The sequence below is a fragment of the Belonocnema kinseyi genome, chromosome 6, assembly GCF_010883055.1.
Source record: "Belonocnema kinseyi isolate 2016_QV_RU_SX_M_011 chromosome 6, B_treatae_v1, whole genome shotgun sequence".
NCBI lineage: Eukaryota > Metazoa > Arthropoda > Insecta > Hymenoptera > Cynipidae > Belonocnema > Belonocnema kinseyi.
In genome coordinates, this window is record NC_046662.1 from 1,915,795 (window position 1) to 1,928,813 (window position 13,019).

At 34.9% G+C, this 13,019-nt stretch overlaps 2 protein-coding genes across 3 annotated transcripts; one reads left to right on the top strand and one right to left on the bottom strand.

Annotated features, from left to right (window-relative positions):
• The first annotated feature begins 989 nt into the window (after positions 1–989).
• Positions 990–4,218, top strand: LOC117174247. 2 transcript variants are annotated; one of them, XM_033363156.1, is made up of 3 exons: positions 990–1,392; positions 1,561–1,852; positions 3,338–4,218. In XM_033363156.1, exons 1-3 carry the CDS (start codon positions 1,268–1,270, stop codon positions 3,989–3,991), a joined length of 1,071 nt encoding a protein of 356 aa, XP_033219047.1. In that variant the 5' UTR covers positions 990–1,267; the 3' UTR covers positions 3,992–4,218. The 2 variants fall into 2 exon arrangements, with proteins under 2 accessions (XP_033219047.1, XP_033219048.1); XM_033363157.1 differs by having other exon boundaries at positions 1,275–1,392; positions 1,535–1,852.
• Positions 4,127–9,946, bottom strand: LOC117174246 (interleukin enhancer-binding factor 2 homolog). The gene is made up of 5 exons (XM_033363155.1): positions 9,809–9,946; positions 5,692–6,007; positions 5,228–5,534; positions 4,678–4,935; positions 4,127–4,547 (listed from the first exon to the last, which is right to left on the bottom strand). Exons 2-5 carry the CDS (start codon positions 5,989–5,991, stop codon positions 4,261–4,263), a joined length of 1,152 nt encoding a protein of 383 aa, XP_033219046.1. The 5' UTR covers positions 5,992–6,007; positions 9,809–9,946; the 3' UTR covers positions 4,127–4,260.
• Positions 9,947–13,019: the final 3,073 nt, after the last annotated feature.

The following is a 13,019-nucleotide window of genomic DNA, read 5'->3' on the forward strand; positions in this document are numbered from 1 at the left end:
CAACTTTACCCGGTTTGGCGCCATCACACGACAGTTGATTCAACTATTTTCAAAACTTGATCTGTCTGGATTGATTTTCATTTTCAACTTTTGGTGCATATCAAGGGCGAAACTGCACGCAAAAAAGGCATACTATAATCTATAATCAAAGTACGAGTACCATTTATAAATGAATGATTTAAACTCTGGAAGTACTTAATTGCCACTCGAACATTTCGGTTATTGGCTATATTGCCATGTGAAATGACAATCAATACTATTTCCGAAATTACCATGTCTGAGTGGCAAATAATAGCATTGGTTAAAATTTATTAAAATGAAAAAAATTTTGCAATTTTTCTTTGTCGAAACGTGTTGTTAGAAGTAATTTATGTCTCATATAATTCATTCCATGTATTGCCGTTTATTTTACTCGACGGTAGTTATAATTAGCATAGTAATAATAAAAAGTGCAATAACTCAAAATAAGAATAGCTCCTTCGACTGCTTGAATAAATTGTATTTTCTTGGAAAAATTGTAATTTCTGCCAATAACACCAAAAAATGTTCTTTCCGCGTAGTACAGATGATTCTGCAAGATTCCCATTTTCCTCTTATTCGTTGATTTTCATTTCTTCAGGACAACATCAGAATAATTATTAACGTATGGTATATTGTATGAATGAACACAATAATGGTCGAAGTTGTAACTTGTTCAAATCAAAATTGTTACATGCTTTATATTTTCCTATACAGTATACCATAATATCCTCATTTCTCAACTTTACTAATCACACGTCGCAGATTCTATAATTAGATTCTGGAATCCCTTCAGACTGACCAGCCGCTGTAAATATTTGCACCCACTCGCAACATACCTACCTGTATCTAGATTCCCACACTATTTGTATATACATCAACTCGCCGATGTACAAGACTCCCTCACACTGCATTGATCTAATTTCTAAAAGGCGAGCGCAAGCGCCGGCCGATCGCTGAGAGTCGTCCGCCGTCGTTCATCTCTCTCTCTCTCTCTCTCTCTTTCTGGTTGCATTTTGCTCCATAGTGAATCTCGCACTGTTATTATTTTCGGTCTCTGTCAGACCCTTCATTTCCGTTTTCTTCCAATGGCGCTAATACTGTGGCGAATGTAGTAAGAAAGGAGCAAAAAGTGGCCCAAAATAAGAACGGGATCCACGTTCGAGTTGATGAGAAAAGGCTAAACGAAAGAAGGTGGCAAATTTTTTATTCTCAGAGGACGTCTACAGTCATCACTCAACTAACAGCTATGGATCCTCAACTGAATGAGGACAATGGATCACCCTCAATTTCTAAGGCAGAGGACAATTTATCCAATAGTGATGGACCCTTGCTCAAAAAACGAGAGATTTCAAGGGACCCTAGTTCTACTAGGTGAGCGCTTTTCCAATTACTTGACATTTCTATAAATTCGTCGTGCCATTTGGTACTCGTTTGGTAGAGAAGACGATTTTTAAACATTCATTTAATCAGTTATCTCATTTCTACATGGATGATTGTTACTTTTTTCGAAAAGCCTTCAGAGTGATTAAATGCCTTCAGGGATAATGTGCGATCATCAATGGGGGCTGTATTCTCATCGTCCCTGATTCGTCGTGAGCACTGGCGAGAAAATTCGTGTGATGTTGTGAAAAAATATTCAGGAAATGAAGAGAAGCAAACAAATAATTGCTTGTGGATGATGACGTTCATTTTGGGCATCATTGGACTCTGCAATCTGCTTTTAAGCGCAACAATCATTATCGTGCTTCGAGTGAGTCAAGGAATGGAGGCACTGGAAGTCATCCCAGACGAAAACCTTGTCAAATTTTATGGAAACACTGATCTGGATAGAGTAAGTGCAAAAATCGATCATTTTTTATTTAACGTTAAACGCATTAATGGTTGGGGACGATTCGGAAAGTTATGAAGGGGCCAGTTTGTAATAGCTAAGGGCCAATTTCACCAGTACTGATTAAATTCATGATTAACTAATCATGATTATTTTGTAATCAATGATTAAATTAGCGTTAACCAGCGATGCGTTCTACCAAGCATTTTTAACCTCTGGTTAGCTAATCATATGCTTTGTTCGTAAAAAGGTCTAGGTTCTAGGTCTTTCTGTTGTAACGGCGACTCTGATTGGTTAGAACGAAATTCTTCATGAACACTGGGCGCCTACTAGCGTATGACAAGATTCCCAAAGCTTGAGGTTACGAGTTGTTTCAGTGGCAAGTGTAATAGCAGAGAAGTGGCAGTTGTGTCTGAATATTCGTGGCCTTCTCTGAACGTGGTTAAGCATTTCACCATCAGATGAGAATAAAATATCACTGTAAAATAGAGCCATAATTCTTTCCTGTATACTGCACTCACTGCACTTGCACTTGAATTTCGGGGGTATATTACTTTAATCGCTGATTAAACTCCATAAACAGTCATTATTGGGCGGTTAAGTTAACCCGTGATTATCTTCCCCTAATCATGATTAAAAGAATGGCGGAACGCAAAGTATTGATTGAAGGAGGTTAATCAATGATTAACGATTTAATCAGAGTTGGTGAAATCGGCCCTAAGTGCATGGATTATATTTGCTGATATTATATGCAATTCAAGAACCTTTGGTGGGGGCGACTGCGCCCATCGCCCCACCGTGGATCCGCGCTTGATTACAGCTGTTAATGTTTTAATTCACATCACACTGCGTACAGTACCATGTTTAAGAATATGAATTTAGTGAAGTAACAAAGCGGCGTTATCAAGTGAACATAGAACAAACTACAGCTCTATTCCGGTAACGCCTCCACCCATAACCCATAATTCTAAATGACAAAAATATCAATAGACATTGAGCCCAAAACTTAAGTACCACAAAATTAAGAATAATGCAAATTTGTTTCAAACACAAAATGTGAATAATATAATTACTCACTCGTTATTTACATGTCCGCCATGCTCGTATATTCCTGATCTCCCACTTTTTAGGAACAAGTTTTGAGGATTAGAAATTTAAAAGCGAATTCCAAACATCCAAGATTGTGTTTAGAAATTTAGAACTGAGGAGGGCTGCAATTAAGGAATCAGGATCCACGATGAAAATTTCAAGCTCGATTGATTCCTAAACTATATAAGCAGTACTAAACTTCATTCCTCCCGTGAACTAGAATTGTAATTATTTTAATTCAGAACTTTTTTTTATACAAAGTGCATTTAAGGAAATTCCGAATAATTCCTCTTGCGGGGTAAATTCAGAAAATTTAAAAATCAAATTATTGTTTTTGTTTTGAGGAATGATTCTAATCTGAAATAGCAATACTGACTAATATTCTTCCTACCATCCAAGGTATGTCTGGAACGTGGAATCTGCGAGGGCTACGGCGACGAGCCAGTCGAACTTGTGGGTGACGACGGCGGAGTCAGCATTGAGGTGACAAGTCGAATCCGTGGCGAGCCTCGCTCGAGTGTCCATGTGTTTCCAAACGTGACCTCAGTTTCGCGAGTCGACTCTTTCGAAATCAAAGACCCCCGAACAGGCAACAGCTACTTCTCGACCAACTTCCCCAACTTCGGCCTCCCCGACGGAGTCGTCAGAATAGACGTGAACGCGGCAGAAACACGACGGGTCGCGGCTCCGATCAACGAGAGCCTCACTCTGGAATCGAAGCAAAAGATTGTGCTCAGCGGCGCAGAGGGCGCGACCATCGAGAGCAGGAGCATCGTCTGGACAGCCAACAACGACATCTTCTTCGGGAGCACAAACGGTGACATCGTCATCGACACCAAACAAGGCCTGTTTATTGACGCCAATAAAATCCCGATCGTTCCCACCTATCTGCCGAATCGAGCCGACGTCAACGGCCAGTACAAGGTTTGCGTCTGCATGCCGCAGGGCAAGCTCTTCCGCGTTCCGATCAAGGCCGGAGGCAGTGCGAGAGTCAACTGCGCCCGGGTCTCAAGCAGCCCCGCAGCGGATCCCTGCCAGTCAACGGAAATCTAGTCTTTTTATACTTTTTTAAATTATTTATTTCTTAGATAGATAGATAGATCATCTTAGCTGTCGAAGAAATCACGCAAGTGTATAAAACGAAAAAAGTCACTAGAGTAGAATGACAACGTGACAACATATCAATTGCGTTACGGCGGTTACTGTACTTAAATTGTCAATAAAGTAGTTCAATTTGTAATAAAGATTCACGACACACAATTCTTTTTCTTTTTCTTTTTCCATAATTCACTCGAGTACAAAAGTGTGACTGGCTCATCCAATTATCCAGTTATCATCTCCTCGTTGGCCTCCTCCATGTCCTCCTGCTGCTGCTGCTCGGCCTCGGTCGGCGGCTCGTAGGCCTTTTCAAGGGGACTCGCGACCACACCTCCGGCCCAGACGCTCATCTCCACCGCCAATTTGTTGGTGCCTTCGAGCAGAGGTCTGTATCCGCCGTGAGCGAGAACTCGCAGCAGAGTCTGAGCCGTCAGGCAAACCAGGTCTTGCTGCTCCAGGGACATCGCTGTGTGCACTCTGATGTTTCCTCCCTCGCAGGGATCAGAAATTCCTGCAAGAAAAAAGGGTCAGAGTTGCGAGTCGAGCGCCGACTTTGGTCCGCCAAATTTTTCATTTCCCAGTCAAGTGAATTCTGAGAGGGTAAAAAAAAAGGAGTCTCGTTTCTGTCCAGTCAGAGTTACCTGCAGATCCCGGAAGGAAGAGTCCAGAGGAGAGGAGTTGAAGTACCCTTCGGTAGGCTTGATTGATCGGCAGAGCCTGTCTGCTCGGATTGTTCATGATTGCATTGTGAGCCAGGAGATTCAACATCCACGGAGAGAGCGGCTCCAGTCCCTCGAATCTGACGCGCAAGTCTCTCAGCAGACGAATCAGAACTTTGATACTCGAGTGATGTGCGTTTTCCTCGAACCACCTTGAGTGTCTGATTGCTGCCAGGTGACCTGTAACAAAAAGTCCACAAAACACATTAATTTACCTTTATTAAACCTACTACACTTACCAGCTTCAATCAGTCAATGGGAGAAAAAAATATGATCATAAATGAAAATACATATCAAATTCAACAAGATCTTACAAACTGACCACTAATCGTGATAAAATGTTAATCCCAAGAAAAAAACGTCAAATTGAAACTCATTTAAAAGGATTGCCAGAGCAATTTAAACCCCAATCTAAAATAATTAAAAACATCTATGTAAATTGTAAAAATGTCTAAACAGATTAAAGCAGTACCTTGGCAAATTTTGATGTCGAGATGCTGATCAGACTCGAGTTTCCTTAAATTTTGGTGAAGAGTAGTGATGAGAACTCGAACAGTGGCTTCATTATTGGCAATGTCGAAGCCTCGTTCAGTCTGAGTTAGCCTGAATGTCTCCTTGGGATTCCCAGTCTTGAGATCAGTCTGAACTTTAGTTCCGAGGGCTTCCACGGCCGTTTTGGTTGGCAGAGTTTTCAGAATAACGACAATGTCAGCTATGTTGTGACCCTTGATCATGGTTCCCATCTTGAAACTTCCAACCTGACGAACTTCCTCCAATTGCTACACATAGAAAAACAAAACCAAAAAAAAAAAAGTAATTTCAATTTCTGAAACATAATCTGCTAGATCGTAACCGTAACCCATTTTGGTACGTTTTCAAAAACAAGCTATTCACTGTGAATAGACATAGACATTGTTAGATCTCGATGAAACTTACGCAAGCTTCGAATGTGCCGGGTGCGACGATCAAGTTGTCCAGGACGCTTTGCAGCTTGGTTACAAGATTTAAAATTGAGGTCTGTTCCTTTGGTGTAGGACTCATGTCGGTAGACTTTTTGAGAAGGGCGGTCGTGAAATCTGCTTCGTCGGGAACGGCTTTCACTCGTGTAAAGGCTGCTTCGCAGAGGGTCAGGTCGAACGGATGACGCGGAAGAAACTGTTTCCTGGGGAATCCCATTCCACGTCCCATTCCTCCTCGCCCTCCCCTTATCATTCCACCACGTCCACCACGTACCATTCTGTCAGATTTATGTCTGAAAATCAACAGGTATCCCCGCCCAATCCAACAAATTATTACTTTTCACCTTTCAAAAAATATCTGTCGATTAAAGCAACAAGTCCGAAAAAGTAAAACTATTTTTCATTCGAATTTGAAGATAGTGTTGTCCCATTGGATGATAATTTACGGGGAACACATTTTGTCATCTGCACAAACATCGACCGAGGAGATGAAAATTATTTAATTTTTTGCGGATATTTTCTATTTCGGTGATTTTTAACCCTCAAGCGGTACACTCCATCCCAGCATATGTAAACGGTAGACTGGTGCGAATTGGTTTATTTGCAGTGTTAGTATTAAATCTATTGAACATATAATAAACAAATAGCATGTATCACGCATATTTAACATATAAATATTAAATATATGTGCGGATAATCCATTGCAATTGTGTTTGCATAAATGCCAACAAAATAGAAAAACTGTGTGTGCGAATTCGCACCAGTGTACCGTTTGAAGGTTAATTCTTCTAATAGACAGAAAATTCTTCTATGACACAATTTCAATACGTTTTTTCATGCCCTTTCCACGGATCATAAGCATTTCTTGAATGCTTGACCTTCTAGAATGAAGGCAAAAAATAAATTTACTTTGTTTAAATTTTTTCGGATATCTTTCCCAAAACATTGTTTTTGAGTGGCCACTGATTTTAGAGAAAAAAAATCGACATTTAAAGGTTGCGATTCGGCGGACGAATTCAATTTTTCTGTCATATCCTGGTCAAGTTTTTCAATTATTGTGGTCAAAGAGGAGTAACATTTATACTTGTGGCTAAACGCAAACATTTATTTTAATTTGTTACGTTCATTCTGAACATCTTTTAACACAACAGAGCAAAACAATACAAAAGAAATACATTTTCAAACAAATATTTATATTAGGTACTAAAAAATATGAATAAAAAAAACAAATGGAATAACTAAACTTTCTATGGAAAAAATCATTTTCAACAATAAAAGAATGATTTTTGAACCTAATAGTTCAGTTTTCAACCAAAGTAATGAATTTTTAAATAAAATTATAAAACTGCAACTGGAATTGTTGAATTAAAAAAAAAAGGTTTTCAACTAAAACAATCAATTTTCAACTGAAAGAGTTGAATTTTCAATAACAAAAAATTAATTTTCACTAAAACAGATAAATTGAGAATTAAATTTATTAATCATTAATACTCAACCAAACAGAAAAATTTTCAACTAAAAGTATGGAATATTCAATTGCAACAAGTTAAATTTTCAGTTAAAAAAATTACTTTCCACAACAAAAATTACTTAAAAAAAAATAGTAACATTTTCAACTACAAAAAGATTATTTTTCAACCAAAGAGATAAATTTTAATCTAGAATTATGAAATATTGAAATGTAATATTAGTTACTTTTCCAATTAAAAAAAAAATTCCTACCAAATATTTCAGTTCTCGACAAAAAACTTTATCAAACAACTCACATTTCAAAAAAATTTGACTTGAAGTTTTAACCCAAAATTATGGAATATTCAACTGAAGTGACAGTTATATTTTCAATTCAGAAAAGAAAAAAGTTTTCAACGAAATAGTTCAATTTTCGTTAAAAAAAAATCCCTTTTCATTAAAAGAAAATTAATTTTCAACAAAAAAGTTTAACTTTCAACCAAATAATTTTATTTCCAACCCAAAAGATAAATTTTCTACTCACATGATGTACATTTAACTGCAACAATTGAATTTTTAACCGAAACGAACAATTTTTCAACAAATTTGTTGAATTTTCGATTAAAAAAGACAAAATTTTGCCCAAATTGTTAAATATTGAACGAAAAAGCATATTTTGAACCAAAAAAAGAAATTAAAATTTTCAACCAAAGGAAATAATTTTCAACCATTAAAAATTAATTTTCTAAAAAAAAAAATAACTAATTTTTCACAAAATAGTTTGATTTCTAAACAAATACAATTTCAATAATAAATTATGATTTAATTAGAGAGAACTGAAATAATCTAAAAAATAGGCGACTGAAAATAAAGAAATCACTTTTCTAAAATGAACAAAATTATTTAAATGAAAACTTGAAATGAAACTTTTTTTTATAAAAAATTCTTTTTCTTGAATTTTCAACTGTTGAGATTAAGGAAAATTAAAAATGGTATTTTCAACCGTTTAAAATTGAAAAAATAAAATAAAAATGGAATATCCCACTCTTTAATTTGTAACAGTTGAAAAATAAATAATTGAAACCGGTTGAAAATTTAATTTTCATTCGATGAATTTTCTTAATTTTATCAGTTGAATTTATAGTTGATCAAATCTCAATTGATATTTTCTTCCATTTTCAACGGTTACGAACTAAAATAATAATAAAAAATAAAATAAAAAAAAAACGAATTTTATATTGAAAAAAGTGTTAAAAATATTATATTTGTATATTTCAAAATGAAAAATGATTAAATGAAGATTTCATCAAATAGTATTTTTTTTAAGTGTCAGGGAATTAATAAGACCAAAAAAATCACGACCGTGATAATCTCCTGATCAATATAAATTAATTTAGATTAAAATTATTAGCCTAATAATCTATTTTACATTTTATCTTCAATCTTCAGTCGTTCAATACTATTAAAAAATATTTTTTAATAAATTATATGTACAAGTTTTACTAAGTAAAAAAATCCGAAATAAAGGTTTTTAAATAATATTTAGGAAAAAAGATTGTCACATTCAAATGAACATAATGGCCCATTGTTTATTAAGATTGAACAAAAATTACGACTATTTTTAAAGATTGAAAAAAACACAATTTTCTAATAACTACTAGAGAAATGTTTTTGACCCGAAACTAATTTTTTTTTTCTAAGAAAATGCACTGCTGCTTCCCTCAAAAAATTTTATTTTAAGGTTATGTCGGTGGGTCATTCGTCCCAAAAAACCGTGAAATTAAAATGTGAAATATAAATTTTTTATCGCCGAAAATAAGTTTCAAGTGCTCCCATACACACATTCATATATATATATATATATATATATATACATTTATTTATGTGCATGCATATATTCAATAACGCTTGCGCATGCGCGCCGATATTCTATAATCTAGTCTACGTTTATTTTCACTAATAAAAAATGTAATTAATTATTTTGAAAAATCAAATACGAAGAAAAAAGGTTAAATCAGCCAGCGAATAATCGAATAAATTCAACGCTGAAAGGAATAAGCATAGAATAAAACAAATAATCGGTTTACGAAGTAATCATCAGAAGTGATCGAGGAAATGAAAATTGGTACAATGGCGATTCTTGTCGAACGTTAAGTAATTAAATCTTTAGCTGATTATTTATTTAATCTTGTATTCGCTCTGGTTGAATCTTTTCGATTAATAATTGGCCAATTGAACCATTTTTGTTTGGAATTTGTTGAACGAATAATATGCTGAAGACTTAAGCACACAGCACTTGCCTGTGCAAGTCTTGCACGTAGCTTTTGAAGATTGAGTTATTCCCTAATTTTAACATAAAAGGATTAGATACTACAAATTACACTATTATTTCAAGAAAAAACTTAATTATTCTTTTATAAAAAAACTAATTTCAACTGTTTCTTTTACATTTTTAAGGACTTATTTCGTGAATTTATACTAGAAATTCGCAGGCAACGCCAAAGGACGCGTCAACGAAAGAAGATTCTAACCAAACACTTTTCGGGACATCGCCGGATTTCCCTAATTTTGACTTATTTTCCCCACAAATCCTAAGAAGCAGAAAATAGAAAAATAACATAAATCAAGGTTCAGTAAACACTTACAAAATTTCGGTTTAGCGTTTTACTTCAGAAAATCAATACTAGAAGCACAAAAACCAAGAACACCGGCCAGAAATCACACTTTCTCACTCTTCCGCAGAGTCACAGGCGCAGCAAGGACAGCAACTCAACCCAGTAAAACGCAGGCCAGCAGAGCTGGGAAAGTTTGGTAGTTTTCAACGTGACCACGACAGCGCGATATTAGTGGCGCCACTGCACTGCAATAGTTCAATGTAGTATTAATATTTTAGCAGACATCACGGTCAACGGAGCTCGAATTTGAATTTTTTATTAATTTTTCATGGATTTGCAGTCCCGTGAGATGCGATTCCATGTGGGCAGAAAAAATCGGCACAAAGCAGAAACTGATGAGAGTGAAAGAGACGGACAGATATATTTGTCTCTTTCTCTCTAATGAGTTTCTGCTTTACGCCGACACATCGAGTTCGTATCTAAGTTCTCAACCAATCAAATTTGCCATAAACATCATGGGCATAGGAAACAAGGGACTAGGCATGCCATTGCGAGGGTGATGCAATGAGGGGGGAGGTCCGCCACCTTTTGATGTCCCGCGACAAACATGGCAGCGCCCACATGTTTATATTTTCATGCACAGTTTGTCAGCAAAAATGCTCGTGCGCATAATCAAATGGCGCTTCGTAAGATGGCAGCTCTCCCCATTCATGGAATTCTCCCCCCTCCCGTAGATTCAGCCCGCTCACCAAGTTAGGATGGTATGCCTAGTCCCGTGTTTCCTATGTCCATGCATAAACCAAATAAAGCAGCCACAAATAGAGTTCTGAGCCGGTTATATTACTTTGAGAACGGTTACGAGAATGAGAATATTACCGAGAATATAACTGAGAAATAAATTCTCTGAGAATTTATGAGAGTCTCAGTATTTATCTTAAGTAATAGAAAATTGAATTGTTTCGTTAATTTTTCTGTTGAAAATTCAACTTTTTTTATAAGATTGTCTTTTTACATTGTCATAATTTATAAATGAGAAAGTATTAGAAGTGTCGGAAATTTGACATCACACTTTTTCAACGGATCTCCACGTTTCAATACCCCCTGAATCCGAAAATCAGGTTTTCACGATGGCATCTGTCTGTCTGTCCGTTCAGCCGTCCATCCGTAAAAACGATAACTCTCGAAAAAATGAAAGAATCAAATTCATCTTTGGCACACTTTTTTAGGTCCTAAAAGAAAGGACGAGTTCGTGAACTAGCCATTTTTGATAAAAATTCAAAAAGTGAGCGCATTTTGAAATTTTTTGAGTCAACTTTTTTCTGAATTTGAAAATTCTATGTACGGATATTCATAGTATCAAAAAGAACAAACAATTTATTCTTATGACTTTTTTCGATTAAAAGAAAATTTTCAGAGTTATAGCGTTTTCAAAAATTTTGTTAATCAACCGAAAATCAAAATTTGAAGTTGAAAAACGCACGATATGTAAAAAGTCAGGAGAAGAGAAACATTGCTTTTTAAAAGCCCTACAAGATTATCATAACCAATTTTTGTATTTTCTTCAAAAATCGAAAATTCAAATTTTGATTGCACAAAAAATAATGGAAAATAAAAAATGTCATTTTGTGAAAGCGCGAGATTCAACCGTCGCGCGCTCTAGGCGCGCTCAAACTTGCGAGCCGCGCGCCCAGCGCTCGATCAGACTGTGTCCGCGCTGCGGGCAGATTTTTTATTATTATTGATTTTTTTTTATTATTGAGGGGTCATGTCTGGTTGAAAATTGAACTGTTCAGTGGAAAATACTGATTTTATGTTGGTCTCGAAATGATTTTTGGACAGAAAATGTAACTTTTCCATTTTTTTAAGATTGACATTTTTTAGTTAAAAATGTCCTTTTTTTGCGTAAAAATGCATCAGTTTCGGGTAAATTAATTTTTTGTTGAACAGACATATTTTTTGTTTCAAAATTGAATTTTTGTCAAGAAAAGTTGTCTTCTGCTTTGAAGGTTCAATAATTTAGATAAACTTTTATTTAGTTTTTAATTGAAAAATCTTTATTTGTTGGAAATTCGTCTTTTTGGTTTAAAAATTTTTTTTTGTTGTATAAATTTCATTCTTTTTTTTATTAAAATATAAACTATGACACTTTTTCATTGAAAATTTGTATTTTTAAGATGAATGTTCAACTATTATGTTAAAAATTCAATTATTTTGTTGAAAATTCCAGTATTTTGTTAAAGACTTATTTTTTAAAGTAGAAATAACTTTTTTTTAAAAATAAATTAATACATTTGAGAATTTTTAATTTGTATATGCAACTCTGTTTTATTCCACTTATAAAATATTCTATGGCAAAAATAGCATGAGATTAACATCAATTCCTGAATATGTCTGAGCTAGAAAATAATTTATATTCAACCGTTGATATAACCTGAAGAATAAAAATATTGTTACAACTCATAAATTCTTTTAAATTCTCCTAAATTCTGTCATGTTCTTGGTTATATAACCCGAACTTAAAGTCTCGGGAATTTAAGAACTCTAGCTCCAAATGAATCCTATGGAAATATTAATTCCACGATTAATTCAAAACAGGGCTCCGTTGAAAGGTACCCTGGGGTACCTTTTCACGGAGAGTTTTCGTTGAATTAATTTGACACAACGAGTTCGTATCTAGGTTATCAACCAATAAAATTAGCCATAAACCAACAAAATACCTAGAAATGAATCCTATGAAAAATATGAATTTCGTGATTAATTCAAAACAGGCCTTCCTGAAAAGGTACCCTTACAGAATAAATTAGACCTTCCGTTTACATATTTCGTAATTTTCGACACGTAAAACATATATCCTAGGCAATAATAATAAGAAATGTATTAAATTTGAAGAGCAGCAGACGACAAAACTCGTTAACGGGTAATTCATTTTGGGCGGGTAATTCAAATTACTATTAGAAAAGATGTCAACTACGAAATGAATAAGATTAAAATTAATATTTTGTGTATATTCAAGTTATATGAGACAACATTTTTTACCCCTTCCAAAATTTTTCTATCTTCATTGACAAATATTGCATCGTAAAAATGATTTGATGAAACAAATCAAACCTTTCTTCGACCGTTGATATTTATTGATTTTATTTTTAAATTTCTTATTTCAAATTTAAACTCAATTACGCGCTTCCACATCAGTGGTTTTCAATGGGAACTTGCCTATCACATCATCGTTCATTACGTATTC